Below are 17,987 nucleotides of genomic sequence, written 5' to 3'. Positions count from 1 at the left end.
TTGAACAATTTTTGTAGTGTTACTTTGCACAAATAAATTGAAATAAAACGTATTAAAATTCGATAAAAAACGTTCGCACAGTTTTTATTTTAAAACGTTATAAGGCCGTAGAGCTTTAGGAAGATATTTGCGGATACGAGTTCTTATAGTCGGATGTCTTCTAATGTTATACTGAAAAATCCTTAGAAGTTGGATCCCATAATTCCGAAATACCCTGTATAAGCACTGAAAGCTTACCTTTACTACGTCTTTAGAACAAAGCACTAAAAATTATAATACATTAGAACATTCGAAATTTGTATTTTGGAAACAGCACGCGATCACGTCAGTTTTGAGTGGAAAAATAATATGGCCGACCAACATGAAGTTGTTCCTAATCGCTTAGTGCTGCCAACTCATAAAAATAAAAACGTTTCGAGATATAGTAGTGATTCAAGTTACGGTCCAATACACCCAGCTTTCCCGTACATCAATTTTTGCATAACATTAACTACCTTCGAAATTTTAGCAACTTCCCTCGTTTCCTCAGACCTGCAGGATGTCACAAGGTTGGGCGAAAAAGTAACACAATGTCACTGAATAATTACACACAATTGTTTCGCATCCGCACTACGTCACGCACATTTTTTTTTACGTTTGTATGACAAACATGCCGAAAGTTGCATTTTCACACCGTTTCCGGAGTAATTCACGGACGCAGCCTTCATCCCGGATTCTAATTGCTCCGGGGTGATATCTGAGCGAGAAGGGATTTCATTAAAGTTGCTCACGATGCCAAAATCTTGTCAGATAAGGTTCAAGATGTCGTCGATGTAAATTGGTTTCGCTACTGCGAATCGATAATTTTAATCACCCCTCTGATAAATTTTGGTTAAAAGAGAAGGTTTCTGGGCTCATAGGTCAAAAATCACTATCCTGGATCTCTAAAATCGGTAGAGTAGGAAATGGAAATTTCTTAATGAGACTGAAAAGGAACTAGCGTGAGTTGTCTCTGAAGCTCCCAATAAACCCTAAAACACTATCATTAATGCTCACCTGTCAAGCCCTTTCACCTCCAGTTTAATGAGTCCCGAATTGACACCCCTTCGCACCCTCTTGTACTGATGCACCAGCAGAGAAGTATCGTACCTGGCGACATCGTAGTGTCTAACCCAGGAGTTTAAGTCAAATACTAAAACAAAAAACAAACCTCATTAAGGCCAATTTATTGGCTTGCTGTTAACTTTAACCTTGGGCGAGTTTCTATACAACCAAGAGGGACAAACCAAGAAACTGACCACTATCCTGACTCTTGTTCCATGTTCCCACAGAAACTAACATCCAGTTAAAGTTGACAGCACATAAATAATGCGGCTCTTAAGCGTCTTCATAACCATCAAAACGAGCGATAATTTCCTTGAAGCCTTTGTCGAAGCAGCTCTTTCAAGTCTTAATCGTTTTATCGAAGGGAGAACAAGAAGGATGCGCTTGAAAGTTCGTGGGAAAAACTTCCAGAAAAACTCCGGGAAAGTTCCGGTTTAAGCTGTGTTGCTTTAGATCGGGAAATTTGTACTAAAGTTAAATCCCGGCAGAACTGTAAATTCGCCTTTATCTCGCGGGAAATGCGAAGCTTTATAAGCGGCCAGGATTTGCAATTGTAATGTGTCTTTTTTCGAAAATAATACGCAGACAGTCAAAAAATGCTCTAAATTCCTTATGGAGTCCGAAGGGTAGGTCGCACCTGAAATTATGGCGGTGGAACCCTCAAACGCGCCTAGGCACGAGGGGTTATATCCCGAGCCTCCGAGTTTGCTCTTAATTTCAAAAACTCAATTAAAAAGTTATAAATTAACTCATTTACTCTGGAACGGTTTAATTAAGCAGATTCGCGCCTGTGGCCACAATTTTACATAAATGAGTGAAGCCTTTTGAGTCAAACTGAATTTACTTCAAATTGTTTACATACACATCAAAACAAAGCAGAAAAAAATAAACCGAAAATTAGGAATAAAATATTCCCATCAATTTGTGTTTTTATAGGTTTGCTACGTGACCGATTTTCACACATCATAAAACACATGGACGGGCCTCCAATTTGTTTCTGAATTATTTAAAAAATAGGGGCACGCTGAAAAGGGTTTCTGAAACTGAAAAATATGAAATTCAATATTAATGATTTTTTTATACCTATAGATTCGCAATGAAATTGATTTCTTATACCACATGAGAGCGCAAATGGCCCAATAAATTTCATACTTCTGGACTAAATTTGTCAGGGGAGTAGTAAAAGGGTTTCTGCCCGTAAGTCTGAAACTTTACGGACAGAAAAATTTTAAAGCGTTAGTCAAGTTTGAAATTTTATCGGTTATAACTGACCTTATTATCATGCGACATGATGAAGGCGCGGAGATTGTTCACTAAATCAGACGATTCACCTCTAAATTGGCAAAAATTAGCGACATAAAATTTTACGACTATTAGAAACTTAATTTGCGTCATTGTGGGTTGGCTACACCGCTCATCGCGAAACAAATTAAGAAACCACACACTCTTTAGATCCAGCAAATTGAAGCTGAACTTGTAAAAGAACAGGGGCGTACCCGAGTACGAGTACCTATAACTAAACTTAAAAAAAAAAATTGAAACAATACAACTCTTTTAAAATATATTTTTACCCCCCTGTCTGTTACACCCCTGATTTATATAAAATATCAAAGTGCCGAGATGACTGCTTAGATTCTCTAATTCGTCACTCAATTTGCCAAAAGTCACGAGTGAACTAAAGACATGATAGAGGTTTTTTTTTTTTAATTCGGGATATTAGAAGTTGAAAAATGTTTATCACCTATTTTTCATAATTTCCATATCAATACGTATTAGACTGGTCAAAAGTAACACATAAAATATAAAAGGAACGCCAAAGAGAATCGTATTAGTTATCCCAACGAGTTCTTTTATTGGAGATTAGAAGACTCAGAAGCGGTTTTTCAATGTCCAAATAGGAAGCGAGAGCTGTTAACAACCAGCCGGCAGATGAAGTGTTTTTTAAACTGAAGTTAAAATTACTGAAGTCAGGACAGTTATATAAAACACCTCCGTAACTAACAAAGACAGTTTGACCGATGGTTAGTTTAGGTGGACATTGAAGTATTGGCCTGTGCGATGACGATCTCAGGTTATTAAAATTCCAAAATAACGTAGTTTCGTTTAAAAATGTTGAAGCCAACAGCGAAGACCCCAACATTTTTTTTTTCAAGATGTGTCCCTATATTTCATCATTAATTCAATCGGCTTAGGTGCGTTTTCTTTAGATAACCCGATAAAGTAATAATGGCCTGTAACTGAAATCTCTAGAGAGTTTTTTCTCTTCATTTATCTTCCAAGAGAAAGAACAGTTACATGCAGAACTATTGTTTTCCAAATAGCTCTTAAACTCAACTTGTCAACATACCCAGAAAATCCTCAACTCAACAAGTGGGGATAAAATATATTTACTTTCATATGAAATGCACTACCCAGTGCTAATAATAATTAAATCTTGTAATTTTGACAAAATAATTCTTCGTAATAAAATATCAAATGCTCTTGCAGACTTTAGTAAATAGCATTTTCCAAAAGAGATAATGCAAAGCCGCATGCTGCGAGCATTACTCGAAGGTACCTGGAACCAGCACAATTCCAAATGTTGTCTTGGCCTGCACGATCACCGGACCTACCACCTATCGAGCATCTTTGGGACATGACGCGTCACCGTCTTCGGTTACTCGTCATGACAATTTACGGAGGCCTTCAAATCATTTGGATGACCTACGACTTCACCTTAAGGTGGTATGGAATGAATATCTCACGGGGATATTGATCATTTGTTGCAAAGCATGCCGCGAAGCATATACATGTGCTTGTATTGCTGTACTAGGCAATGCCACTAATTAAGTTTTAATTTAATAAATTCTGTTTTTTTCAACTCTGATCATATAATATTCTGTTATGAAACATTACTTTGCCAAAATTGCAAAACTGAATTATTATTATTACTGGGTGATGCGTTTCGTATGAAAATGAGTGTATATGACTTCACCATTGAAGGTCTTATGAAGAGTTTCTTCTTTTTGCTTTTTTTCTTCATTTAGAGCATTTGAAACTTTCTAATTTTCCAAAAAAGAAAAATGCTTTTTGAATAAGCAAAAATAAACGTTTGGAAAAAACGACACAAACGTCCTTTGACTGAGTCAGCATAATTTTCTCAGAGGCCCAAAACGCTGGCAAGTTTATCGAAATTTCTATACCAACCAAATTTTTGCATAATTCAAATAAAATTTTCACCTCGATTTTCCATTAATGCAAACCCTACAAACTCGTTTCCTCCTTTGAAACGGAGGCAATCAATAAAAGTGACATAAGCCGAGGGAAACGCTTCTTCCTCGGCCCTTAAGTTCACCTATTATAAAGTCCCCGGTATAAATCATGGAAAATTGGTGGGGATTTGCATGACCTAGCTGTACAGTATCGAATCGACGATATTTCATTTGGGGGGGACTTATAGGGGGAGACCACTAATCTCCAGGGATTGACTTGCCCATCTTCGAGACTTTGCAATATTTGCTCATTCATTAAGCTGAAAGCCCCAGCTTCAACTACCAATTAAACCCAAGATATATTGTAAAATTTCCACTAATTCAGTAACTAATTGAACTAACAGTACAGTAATATTAATCATGAGTTCTAGATTTTTGTTTACATGACGGAATGAAGGTCGACAGGTTTCACTGTGAGCAAACACTGAATGTCTAATGGGTTTGAAGAGTGTGGGATGGTCTAGGAAAGGTCGCTGTTATCGTTACTTGTGTTAATACCGCAGATTCGATTGCTTGAGAGGGGCGAAAAGTTTTAGCTGATATAGTGTGACAACGAAATTTCTACCGACCTTACGAGCGGGAATTCTGGGATTTCAGGGAGTGTGACGAGAAGCCATGGCTACCCTGTGTAACATGCAAAGAATACACCTGATGAGCAAAAAAATTAGGTCGCTTAAGAAAAGCGAAATAATTATAGAAATAAATTTAATGATGGAATGACTTGTCCGTTAGGCGGTGAATAATTTGTGTTCTGAAAACGTAATCTGTCATATTTGTCAGTTGTCATGTGTTGCCAACCTAAATGCGGCGTAATTAAAAATTCACAATCGTCAAGAAGAAAGACTTCAGGGAACTAAGGTACAAAGACAAGGGAATTAGCACGAAAACGGCCATTAAAATTTAGAGATCCATCTGTAAACCGTTTATGCACTACGTATAAAATAGGAAAACACATACAAACGACGGAACAGATGGCGATAAGATTAATAATAAACATGAGGCGCCCCCGGAAACCCTCTGTACAACGCATCCAACAAATTCCTATACTAACGGACACAAGTGACTAAAATAACGGAAAGACATTGCAACTACAACCAAAATGAAAAAACAACCCTCACAACTGGACTATACTCAACCCCCTTTACATAGTAAGACAGACGAGACAATCACGATACATCTCCCCTTCCACAGCCCTGTTTGAGTATTATTTGGAGTGAAAATAAAGTCGCTTCTTTTTGTTTTTATATAATTTTTTTTACACAATTAATTCTAACATAGAGAGAAAGACCAACTGGTCGATAACCATTTCTAATGAAATAAAGATGTGTATTATTATTAATGTTATTAAAAATGCACATTTCATCGCATATTTCATAGTTTAATGTTGATTTTATTCTCTAAAATCTATCGGTTTTACGGTCTATTTTTAGTGTTCATTTAGTAGATGAAAATATCTTTACATCGTGTTGTAGCAAGAATTGGAGGACTGAAACAAGATGGCCGAAGAAAACGTGAAACTGCAAGAGTGGTTGGTAAGAACCTATATATTGCATATCTATAAAATAAATATATATTAATACATATCTATCATATATACAGGCTGTTTCATAAACATACCGACAAACCTTTAGGGGATGTAGAGCTCATGAAAACAAGTATTTAGAACGAATAAAGTTAGGCCCGAAATCGCTTCGTTTCCAAGATACAGGGTGTTTAATTTTTCATTTAATTCTTTTTTTATTTCAAAAAAGGTTTAACACACGGACACAAAATTCGGGACATGCTATGGCGGGATAAATGTGCACGTTCCTAAGTAGGCAGAAAATTTCCATTTAAACCAGTGGAGTCTATGCGGCCATTCAAAGGGGTGTTTTTGATGGAAGAAATGGTATACAATTGACTTTTTTTTAATACGAATATATATTTCTTTCATAATATTGCATTAATTTTTAATTAAAAAAAGGTCTTTTAGTGTTTTGTTGCTGAAGTAGCCGTTTTCGAAGTAAAAAAAAAACTATTTATCATTCATGTGCCTACCAAAAAACTCGTATAGATTTCCAAACGCGGTTTTTTTAGAATTATTTAGGATAAATTAACTTAATATTATGTTGGTGTAGGTGGAGGACACGAAGGCAAACAATTTTATATCCGTATTTCAAACCGTTTTTAAAATATAAAAAAAAATATATGAAAAATTAAACACTCAGTATCTTGGAAACGAAGCGATTTTGGACCTAATTTTATTCGTTCTAAGTTCTTGTTTTTATCGGCTTTACATCCCTTGAAAGTTTGTCGGTATGCTTATGAAACATACTGTATATTAATACACAGGGTGTTTGTGACTAGATGGTAAAAAATTTAATGAGTGAATTCTGGGCCAAATTTAAAACGAAAAGTTCATATAAAGAGTGACGATTTTCGCGCAAAATGACGAAACTTTGACATTTTTGACGACTTTAAAAAGCTGCAACTCCCTTATTTGCCGTTCGATTTTGATCAAATTTTCAGGATATATGAAGAAAAATCCCCTCTACAGGAATGTTAAAACCACATTGAAAAATTTCCACCGCACAAGAAGTTTTCAAAACGGAGTTTTTTTTAAACGCTGGAAAGCACTCTAAAAGTTAAATTTTCAAAAGTTGCTCAATTACGCAAATTGAGTTTCGGTTTGAATTTTCATTATACAAAATTTTTTTTTTTTGATAAAACTTTGATTTTGACTGATTTGAACAAAATCAGTCAAAAGTTACGGTTTACAGATTTTTTTTTCGGCTGTACGGATACTTTTTTGAGTGACTGTATATACTAATATTATTAATGAATACATAAAAAATATATTAATCCTGGCTTCAAAGGGTTACGCGGGAACTTGATTTTTTTTTTGGAGGCGTCTTAAGCCGGAAAGAAAATTGAAAAAATCGCGTGAACGATGACCGATCTTGAGTACTACGGCCCTTCCCATAAAAATTCTTCAATCGGGCGATCCGTGCAGGCGCAAAAGGAACAAAAACCACTTTCCCATGTCTATCTCCTAGGTCCGGGGTTCGCCCGGACACGCGGTATTCCATGTATCTTGCCTTTCCGGAGTTGGATTAAGTTCTTTTATATAAAATTCTACTCATACCCAATCAATGGCTGCTGCGGCATGTTGCCTTCATCAATTTGCACTTTTCAAATTTTGAACTGCAATATCTCGCGAATTAATGGAAGAATGATTGCAAAAAAGTGGAAACAGCAGAAAAATTTGTTCGGATATTGTCCTGCCGTTTTTCGGTACGTAAAAAGAACGGAGCCCATTGTTTTCCCCTCGAAAATCGCTAAAACCCTTCAAACGCAACTCTCCACTGAAAAATATCCTTCTCGACATAAATCAAAGATCCCTAAGCATTAAACAGATAGAAATTAATACCTTTATCTCCGGAGGCCTATATTATTCTTTGTTACTCGTCTCCAGTTCTTTTTATCTCTGGAACGCACAATTTCAAGGGTTGGAAAGTGGCGGAGGGGGTGGTCTTAAATCAAATTTGTGTGGTCGGCTCTTTTGTGTATTTTTAATCGCGAATTAATTGTTTTTATCTTTTCCGCCTGCCGAGAACATAAATTTATGGTCGGAAAAGGTCGGCAACTGCTTTTGTTGAGATTTTTTTATTGCGATTTTTCTTGCTTGGGGGAATAGTTAAGTATCCCCCAAAACTAGGTTTTCACGTCAAAACAAAACAAAAAAAAAATCCAAAGAAGCGGCATTATTCCATTGCAGACGCGGCCATGAGACGATGAATAAATGGGTGGGAATACGTGTTTACTCAGAAAATCAATATGTGCGACACTATATAAACGGGTCGTATTGTTTTGTGCATTCCGAATACATAATAGATCATTGGGAGATACCACTGTAACCTGAATCAACCTGCCTTTATTGTAGAAAAGGAAGCATTCACGCCGGATGTGCTTGAGAACCTATCGGATACAAGTACGTATGAACAATAGAAGAAACTTTTTTTAGCTTTTATGCATTATCTAAGGAATAATCAATCTCAAAAGTGGTTGGTGCAGATTGTCTATTTTGTCACCTGTAATTTTTCAAAATTTCCCGTTCCCCTAAAGGCACTTCCTCGGGTAATTAACAGAGCTCAGGTACGCCACTGCCTCTTGAGCAATCGACCTGAAAGTTTTACTATTTAAACACACTATTTCAGGGATCATTGATTCTGGGACACAATTATGTAGAGCGTCAATTTCGATATTTACAATATTTTACATTTTTCCAATTTTGGCGAGCTTTTGCTCTGCCCAGGAACGCAATTAGAGCATAACCAAGTGAAAATTTGAATAATTTTTTTTCGTCATCGAGCTGAAAAGTGGTTGGTGCAGATCGTCAATTCCGTCATCTACTGTTTTTTTCAATTTCTGTTTCAAGTAATTGCAATTCCACAGGTAATAAAGGTGGAGTGAAAAACACGTAGGATTCTTCTGCGGTCGACCTGAAAATTTTGCTATCTAGACACCACACTTGAGGATTCATTGAGTTTGAATTTCAATAATGCAAGCATCAGCTGGAGTTATCCTAGACTCCTAAAATTATTCCCTTCTTGTGGGTTTACGTTGAAAATGAAGAATATTGCAAAATTAGGTGAAACAGCATGCTTCTAACCAAGGTTGCGATGACGAAGTAGGAAGAACCTACCAACTAACGGAGCCGTCGAATATCGAAAGAGTTTCGTCATGAAAATACAAATAACAGATATTATCTCGTGTTTCTTTAAAGAATCGTTGGAGGACATTTTCCTGCGTAAGATTACAAGTATGGAGAATAATTGTGTTTAATTGAACAATGCATTTATCTTTTACCTCGATCTCAGGTTTGCATGTTGTTCCTATGTGTAATAGGCTTTTGTGTCCGTTCAAATTATAAAAATAACAGTATTTATAAAGTGCATAAAACCCTGAGAATTTTGTTGGAAAGGTAGTCAGGTAAGAGAAGAGGCGCAACAAAAGGGGGGAAATGGAGTAATTTAGCTCCGCAGGAAAGGTAATTCCGTTTGAGCCGTTTTGGAAATGAAAAGCTGTAAAATACGTGTAAAATAAGTCGTAAAAGATAATAGAAAAATTACTGGAGTTGAAAAATACAACAAAGTGGCTCTCCACGCGGAAACTATGCGGGTGTGTTTGACTTGTTCCTGGATTGCTCCAGATGCGGCTTTGTTTTGGATAAACGAGGAACGTTTATATGTACGCATATGAGGCAATTGGGAATAAAAAAAAAAGTAGAATTCCCAGGAATTTCAAAGGGCTGTTTGCGACAGGAGATTCCTTTTCTTACCCGTTAGCCACCCAATCGAATCATAGTAAACATACTTAGATGCGAATTATTACTATTTCGTGCACCCAGTATTTCAACAATTTTCCATTTTTGATGTAGGTATAAATTATCTGGCATGTCTTCATTGCCGATTTGAGACGTACCTCTTCAGTGGATACGCCACTGGAGGGGGTATCTCAAAACTTTCCGAAAACCGGGCGTCTCCTAAAATGTTAATACACTGAAACAGATCGTTTTAAGCTTGTTCCCGTTATTTTCAAGAACTTTTACATTCCACTCCTTATAATGCGCCTTTGACAAATTTCCAAATGCTTGAAATTACCACAGCTTAATAGTTGTTTAATTTCCAGTCAGTGACGTCCTTAACCGCAACAGAGGACTTATATATTCTTATTTCAACTCCCGGATATATTTAATAATGATTCACAACCTTAGTAGTATGCCTGTGAAAAATTTTAAAATATCTTGAAAATATGAAAAATCTCTCGAGAAGCTCACTTTCGCTGCTCAAGTTTCAAAGGGCAGTAGCGTCTCTAAAAGACTGCCGTCGGATTTAAACAATCCACTTTTATTTAAATTAAGTTACAATGTAAAAACAACAGTTTTAAACATTTTTTTTTTTGACAAAAACCAAGTGATTTCTCACTGATTTAATTGAAAATACGGAGTGCATTTATGAATAGAAAAAATCTAGTTTTTTCTCGTAAAAACGTCTCCATTTCCTTTATGAGATATGTTCAGTTATACATACATTTCTGGGAAACTTTGAGTTTTAGAAATGTTAGCCTTACTTATGCCAATGCGATTCTGCCTATGACAATGCCCCTCGAACATATAATTTTGCAGGAGGCGCCATAGGAAATTATGCATATAAACACCTCCAACGCTTCCCCTGTTTCCCAAGGGGTTACTTGAGGAGAAACTTTCAGTAAGTTTCTCCTCAATTTTCTCAGAACTCGCGCACATTTCGCCCTTTATGACAATTCTTTTCCCCACCCTAAGGAAAACGACTTTTCTTGTCATTGAAGGCATGTTGAAATATGCCTGGGCACTATTTATCTCAGCGCACATTAATTCACATGTTCGGCCCATTCATGAGAAGTGACTAAGGGGAAATTCCCGAGGAAATTAAAGATGTTGCCTTTAGAGTTACTTCCCCGAGCAACTGTTGAACTCTTTAGTTAAGTATATTACCGAGCTACCTTTAGTACGTTAGTGTTCTCTCCATAAAATATCTACTATAGAGTATTCCAAAAATTAGATGATATGACGTATATGAATAATGCTATGATTACCTATATTTTGGGACACTAGTTAATTTCCTTCTTTGCAAATAGCGCTCTTAAAAATAAATAGAGGTACACATCTGCAAATATACTTTTCCAAAAGTGACTGCCCGAGTTTCAATCAATTCTTTTAAAAATTTGCAAAATTCTAACTTTTTACATTTTTTTTTTTTTATTATAAAATATGATTTTTCTAACACAACAAAAAAAGGTAAAAATACACTCAAATTTCCCTATAGAACCCCGAATAGACAATCCATTATTCCGTCTATTACCTTCACGCGGTTTTACAGGTAACGGTGATGACTGGCCTCCGTCCCACGAACACGATATGGTAAAAGCCCAACAGCATACGAACCACCACTTTAAGTCCATTGGAACCATTTTCTCTCGGAAAACGCGGAAAAGCGTCCGAAACGGCGGCGCATTTTCACCTTCTTATTTTCCGGAGGAAGTGGGCAAAGTTTCGGGAATTTCGATCATGTTTTCCGGGTCGAAAGTTCCGATTTCGTGTCCGGCCTAGAGCATGGGACGTCCGTCCGTTCCCCGAGACTGCGGTATGGTGACTGAAGTAAACTCGACCGTAACGGCGACGTTGAACGCGTATACGCCGATTCCACTGCCACTTTAAGTTCTTCTTGTTGGCTGCGCCATGTGGTTGATGGAATAAGAATATTCATGAAAATATGCCTCAAAACGCACTTTTCCTTATAATACACGAAACTCATTAAATTTTACCTGATTCCAGATTAAGCTTTACGGTCAAATTACTTACGTAAATAAAGTCTAAAAATTATTGAATAACTGTGACCAAAAAATTTATAAAAGCTTCATTAGGTCATTGATTTCCTCCGCCAGAACGTCAAGAATTTACTGCATATTTCTTGACAATTAAATGATAGTATTTTTAATGCAACTGTTCGAGAGCAATAATAAAAAATGAGTTGAATTACTTCCATGGAATTAATTTGGGCACCGCCCATAGTTATGCGAAGAATGTCCGCGGACGTACGAAAACGCCTTGATGGTAATTTTGTAAGGGACTAACTAAATCATGGTGATCGAGAATTTAACGATCAGGATGAGTAAAACTATAAAAAACTTTCTGAATTTATTTTAAGTAGGAAACATTTGGTATAAAGCTAATGAAATATATGGAAAGACGCGCCATATCTAATTTTTACCCACCTAATTAATGTGGGGTAGATAAAATTGTGCTTCTAGCTTTGCGAGAATCCCATAATTCTGACAATAAAGTTTCGATTGGAGGCTCATTCACTTCATCTCTTTTCCTCCAAATACGTTTTCCGCTTCTGTAATAAACTCAAGTTTCTCCCTATATTTAACAATTCAACGAAGAACCAAGCAATTTCAGCAACATATTAAGACTCTGTGAAGGAACTTCTGAGGCCCATTCAACAATCAATATTCCCATTATACATCATTATTATACTAAATAGAAGGACATTAAAACTATGAGTATTAACTGTTAAACATTCTGCATAATGTAAACGGAAGACTAATAATGGGAATTATGTAAAATGCAAGATATGAGGAGATAAATGGAACAAAATCAGGTGTGCAGTTTTTTATTGATGTCTTATCTTAATAACTTGCACTCTTACGTACTAAAAAGACCTCTATTAAAAGTTCAAATCAATAACGAATGTATTAAATATTTGAGATAAATCTACCCAAATTAGAATTCAGGATCAGATGGTGAGAAAACTTTTACGTTGCATAATCAATATGAATAACTGTTCGATGGATTTACTAGTTATTTGACTATCGAGTATATTAGGAGCGTGTACTATGGAAGTTAAATCCACTTGGGTAGAAATCGACGGGAGTCGCTTTTCATAAGATTAGTTACAAAAAACAAACACAAGCATCCTTTAACACATTTTTATTCTATCTTTATCACATCATACAGTAATTGGAAATTAAATAATTAATAACTTGAAGCCCATGGTATGAAATCAACGTAAAAAAATCTCACATTAGTTCTCTAATTTAACAACTTCTCATTGAGGAAAAATGTACGCTTTATACACCTATTTCCCCTAAGATCAACGTTAACAACAATAGTTATATGTTTACAGTATCAACTTGAGACGTGCGCTAAAATTGATCTGATGTCAGGAACGGTGATGTAGCAGTCAACAACAATTAGACAGCTTTCAGTCGAGTCTAATTGCCGTTACTGTTGATGAAAGTGACTTTAAAAGAATGACAATAAAACGCGTACAGAATAACAATATCCTAAATAACAGCACCGCAGGATAAACGCAATAAATAAAGGCAATACTTGATTCGATAGGATGAGCTAAAATAGCATTGCGTCCTTTATTCAAATGGCATTGCATCAACCTATTAGGTATATAGAAATAAGAACAGCAAAGATCACCGGTTTATACAGAGCTGGATATAAATGTTTTTTTATTAAGCTAGAACAGGTTACTACCGTCGTAAGATGTGGGACTACTACTACTGGACTCTGATTGGTCCATCTGATTGCTGCGACTACTGCTTGTGGAAGGAGTGGAGGACAAAAAAGCCCGATAGACGTTTTCTCGGATGTTTTCGGCCGTTGGAGCTGGAAAATAATTTACTATCAAAAACCAATGTTATTATGGGTGAGATTTAACAAAACTTTTGCACATTTTTTCATTCTAAAATTTGATCTACGCCTGTCTTCATAAATATGACAAATCTACCTTCTCTGTTGTCTCTTGCCTTACTACTTTTGCGTATAATATATGCAGAATGCCAAAAAGGGTTAGAAATTACCAATATTTTGAAGACTGCTATATATATTGTTACAAGAAACGCAAAATCCCTGAGAGACGATGTTGTTCAAGATTTATTGTTAACCAAACAAACTGCTTCAGAAATTTAAGGAACGTTGATTCGTCATAGATCGTATGTAGAATAATCTCAAAATTTTGCAATTTAAAATTTTCAAAATTTATTACGTAAGACATACATGCATAAGTACTAAATTCAGAAAACATTTCAAATTTAAAATGACGCAAACCAAAGGCACACACACAAGGCTTAATCATAACAATATTTTTAATGAATTAACAATATTTTTTCAAAATATACTTAATATAAAAGGAACGTGTTCCGCCACTGACTAATGTGTGAAATCAAAGAGGTACGGTCCTTGTCTGTATAAAAAAAGATACAATTTAAATCAGCAAAAACCAGAGGCGTACAACGCCGGAAAGTAAGATTTTCAGTAAATTTTCAAAACTTACCAAATACAAAAGGAACGTGTTCTGCCTCTGACTATTGTGCGAAATCATAGTTGTACGTGCCTAGTATGTTTAGGAAAATGTACAGTTTAAATAAATCAAACCCAAAGGCGTAGATGGCCAGACAACAACATTTTCAGCTAATTTTCAAAGTTTATATTACACATAAATAAGTGTTCCGCAAGTGACTACTGTGTCAAATAGAATACGCATCCACGATTTTCACGAAAATTGAAAAATAGGTGTTTGTTGGTCGAGACCTTTATTTTATACACTACTTACGTCGAACAACAGGCGTTTCAGATCCATTTTGTTCGGCGCCATTCTGCGGATGAGAATCTCCGCTTTCATCAGTCAAATTCTGTCTGCAAATTGGACAAGTGCCGTGCAACTCCAGCCACGGCCTAATACAGGATTCATGGTATATGTGAAGGCATGGCAGTTGCCTGAAATGTACACAATTGAAATACCTTTAAACAGTTCGTAGACAAATATTAAACACCAATTAAAGCCTAAAACCAGACGATCCCTTTCTTACCTAACTAGTTCTTTCAATTGAAATTGTTCCCAACACACGGAGCATTGCATATTTTGAGCCACCTGTTCCTGGGTAACTTCCACCACTTGCAGACCGTCGATGACCGCTTTGGACACCGGGGGAGGTCCAGCGCTGTCCATCTGGTTGAGCAGCTGCGATACAATGGCGTCCAGTCCTTCCCGGCCCCAAGCGTAGTCCCCGGGGTTACCCAGAAATAGCTGGACATTTCCTGGACCGCCCATATTCACACCTACTCCGAGATTTATTATGAAATCGTGCACTAAGTGCTCTATGGGTGGCTGCAGAGTTCGTAGATTTGAGGAGGCTAAATTTCTGGGGAGTGTCCTAGAAGGAAAAAAATTATTGGATTTTGATGGAAGAATGAAAATCATCAAGAAGAGTACCTTCCTTCCATCAGCGATCTTCCTGGTTCCAATTCGCCTCCAGGAGCGAACCTTGAGGCTAAAAGTATTCCTGCGTCATCCTAATATACAAAAATAATGTTACAAAGGTGTCGCAACTTGCAAAATACCTACCACTTACCGTGTTACTGTCCCAAGAAAAATTCGCAGACCGCGAATCACTGTCTCTAATTTCTTGTAATTCCTCAATAAATCCATCGGAACAATGGGGACAAGTGAAGTTCTGAAAAAAAGAACCATTATTATACATATATATGTACTTTTTTCCATTTAAATCTGAGTCTCATACCCTACTATATACAGTAAATTCCAGCGGATTAGGCATATGAAGGAGTATCTGTTTCTGCGCACCTCGATTCATAGTATACAAAATCCGAATAATACGTGATGGAGCTCATTTGCGGTACTGCTCGCTTGATGCGATGGTCAGGCAGAACTCTGCAACGTTGCCGGCTCGCTTTTAAACGGCGCATCAAGCGAGCAGTACCGCAAATGAGCTTCATCACGTATTATTCGGATTTTGTATACTATGAATCGAGATGCGCAGAAACAGACACTCCTTCATATGCCTAATTCGCTGGGATTTACTGTATATATATATATATATATATATATGAATTTGTCAAAACTCATGAAATACAAAACAAACTTGAGACTATCAAACCATAAATTTATGGTATTGACTGATTGATCAGCAGCTAATTTTATCACAAAATATCTGAGAAAATATTTGCGCTCCATTCCTGATGTTCGGGTATTACTACTTCGACGAAATTTAAAGGTTTAAGGCAGTAATTCGTAGAAGAAAAGTTTTTCTCAAGAGAATCAGACACTTTTCAGAATACCAAAAGACATATGCAAAAGAGATCAAATGTACAACTTGCAACTGGTGAAATTGTTCATTTTACATGCCACAAATATCGTCTCTAATTTGCTCGCTCTCATGAGTCTAGTGATTAAATTGATCTAAGAGATATAGTGAAAAATATGCTGAAGGGACCTAGCAACTAAATTTTGAGCTACTTTAAGCGGATATTAAGCAACGCCTCCAGAGCTGTGATAGGAGTTATTTTCATTGTTATTTCAAAGCACGCATTTTAGTATTATTTTAATAGTTTTCAACAAGTCCAGGCATGACCTACCTTATGTAAAATCTTATTCAAAACAATGAAAGTCTGATGCAATTAAATCTCTATTCATTTATTGCTTACATAGATTTTCTAAAATATGAAAATCCTCGAAACAATGCTTGGTATTTAGTGTTACCTGACAGATAAGTAATGAGATAAGTATTTGCCTTATTTGTCACTTCATATGTGATACCTTAAGTACAGATAGGTTTCAATAAAAAACTTGAAGACAAGGTAAATTACACTTACCTAGCAAACTTATGAAATTAAAGCTGTTTTTGGTTTTCACCTTAATGGTGTGACTGTATAACATCCTATTGCTCTTTCCAGCAATAAATTCTCATAAGTAGTATCGCCTATTTCTCAATTACAACTAATCATACATCCTTAATGTCTGAAGCGAATAACTTTAAAATGTATTATTCCATACAAGTAGGTATATAGGTATTTAAGATTTTCTCATGAAGGGTTGAAGGAGCATTGTAGTAAAATATTTGATTATAAGTTTTCTCATGGTTAAGTGCTTGCCATGTATAACTTCAAATTTAATGTAAAACAAAAAAAAATTCAAGCAACATACAGCTATAAAGAAACAGTGAATGTTATATAGTCATGTACTAAAAGTTGGTTTTATAGTTTCCTTAGGTTAAGCCATAGGACATAAAGTAAAGACATTTTATTAGACAGTTCATTGTTGCATCAGTCCAGTTCAGTTTATATGAAAAATAATACATTAAAATATCCACAAATTTAGCTCTAAAGTTTGATAGATACTAGTTAATGTAAATGATAAATGTAACATTATTTTATTTTGTTGAAAAGGTTTTTTGAAATGTATATCTACTTCAGCAATATATATTGTCAACACCCAGGAGCCAAATATGGTATCAAAAGGAATTATATTTTGATCTTTGAAGCATAATCTTAATGATATGTCTATTAACTGTTACTATTACTTTAAAGAAACCATAAATCGAACTTAAAGCTTATAACTTGTGTAGGGCATGTTCTTGGACTCTCTGCCCCTTCTATAGTTGACATTTTCTATTTGGAAAGTACAAAAATTTTTTAATTGACTTTTGAACTTAAAAAAATAAGCACCAGAACTACATAAGTATATTTCATAGGTATTTTGGACTGTTTGTTAGCCTGCAGTTTTGTAAACATTAAGTTTAGTTACTAGGAAAGGTGATTTAAGAGATCATATGTTTACAAAATTATCAGGAACTAATTTTGATAATACAAGTTGGTGATAGAGTGACTCGTTATGAAGGGAGAACTCTAGACTCAGTAGGTAATTAAATATTATATGACTAAATTAAAAATTGATTTTTGTGAATAGCAAAAGAACTATTACAATTGTAACTACTTACGTTTGCATCGTTCTGAAATTCTACGTTGCACATATGACAATAAAACCGAGCCGGAGGTCTTTCTTCTACTGCTGCTTCTGCCATAGTCTCAATTTTCTTTTAAACGATTATGAGGTGAGGAATCCTGATTATGTGAAGAACTTCACAATTTGATGTTCTATTCTCGATTCTTGACAGCAAGGAGGTGGCGGGTGACAGAAAAAGGGTTCTTTAAAGGGCTAATAAAAACGTTTAAGAAGCATTAGTAGCCAATTTGGAAGTTTGTTTCTAGTGAAGTGTCAGGTGACGTATGACGTATGGGGGGGTGACGCATCTATGTAGGCG

General features: G+C 35.9%; 2 protein-coding genes across 5 annotated transcripts in view; both read right to left on the bottom strand.

The window, feature by feature from the left end:
* Positions 1 to 11,518, bottom strand: part of LOC136345346 (disintegrin and metalloproteinase domain-containing protein 10-like) — an 89,332-nt gene extending 77,814 nt beyond the window's left edge. The window contains exons 1-2 of the mRNA XM_066293545.1: positions 11,216 to 11,518; positions 1,036 to 1,171 (exon numbers count right to left, since the gene is read on the bottom strand). Of these exons, the coding sequence (XP_066149642.1) occupies positions 1,036 to 1,171; positions 11,216 to 11,324 (245 nt within the window). The 5' untranslated portion in view covers positions 11,325 to 11,518. The remainder of the gene's footprint in view (positions 1 to 1,035; positions 1,172 to 11,215) is intronic.
* A 1,313-nt stretch (positions 11,519 to 12,831) lies between these two features.
* LOC136345293 (E3 ubiquitin-protein ligase Iruka-like) lies at positions 12,832 to 17,946 on the bottom strand. 4 transcript variants are annotated; one of them, XM_066293438.1, is made up of 7 exons: positions 17,664 to 17,946; positions 15,282 to 15,383; positions 15,143 to 15,222; positions 14,739 to 15,083; positions 14,483 to 14,646; positions 14,204 to 14,263; positions 13,399 to 13,536 (listed from the first exon to the last, which is right to left on the bottom strand). In XM_066293438.1, exons 1-6 carry the CDS (start codon positions 17,745 to 17,747, stop codon positions 14,235 to 14,237), a joined length of 804 nt encoding a protein of 267 aa, XP_066149535.1. In that variant the 5' UTR covers positions 17,748 to 17,946; the 3' UTR covers positions 13,399 to 13,536; positions 14,204 to 14,234. The 4 variants fall into 4 exon arrangements, with proteins under 4 accessions (XP_066149533.1, XP_066149534.1, XP_066149535.1 ...); XM_066293439.1 differs by lacking the exon at positions 13,399 to 13,536 and adding an exon at positions 13,884 to 14,113; XM_066293436.1 differs by lacking the exon at positions 14,204 to 14,263 and having other exon boundaries at positions 12,832 to 13,536; positions 17,664 to 17,944.
* Positions 17,947 to 17,987: the final 41 nt, after the last annotated feature.

This window comes from Euwallacea fornicatus, chromosome 19, assembly GCF_040115645.1.
Source record: "Euwallacea fornicatus isolate EFF26 chromosome 19, ASM4011564v1, whole genome shotgun sequence".
Taxonomy (NCBI): domain Eukaryota; kingdom Metazoa; phylum Arthropoda; class Insecta; order Coleoptera; family Curculionidae; genus Euwallacea; species Euwallacea fornicatus.
The sequence above is the reverse complement of the archived record's forward strand: the minus strand, read 5'-3'. Positions and strand labels throughout refer to the sequence as shown.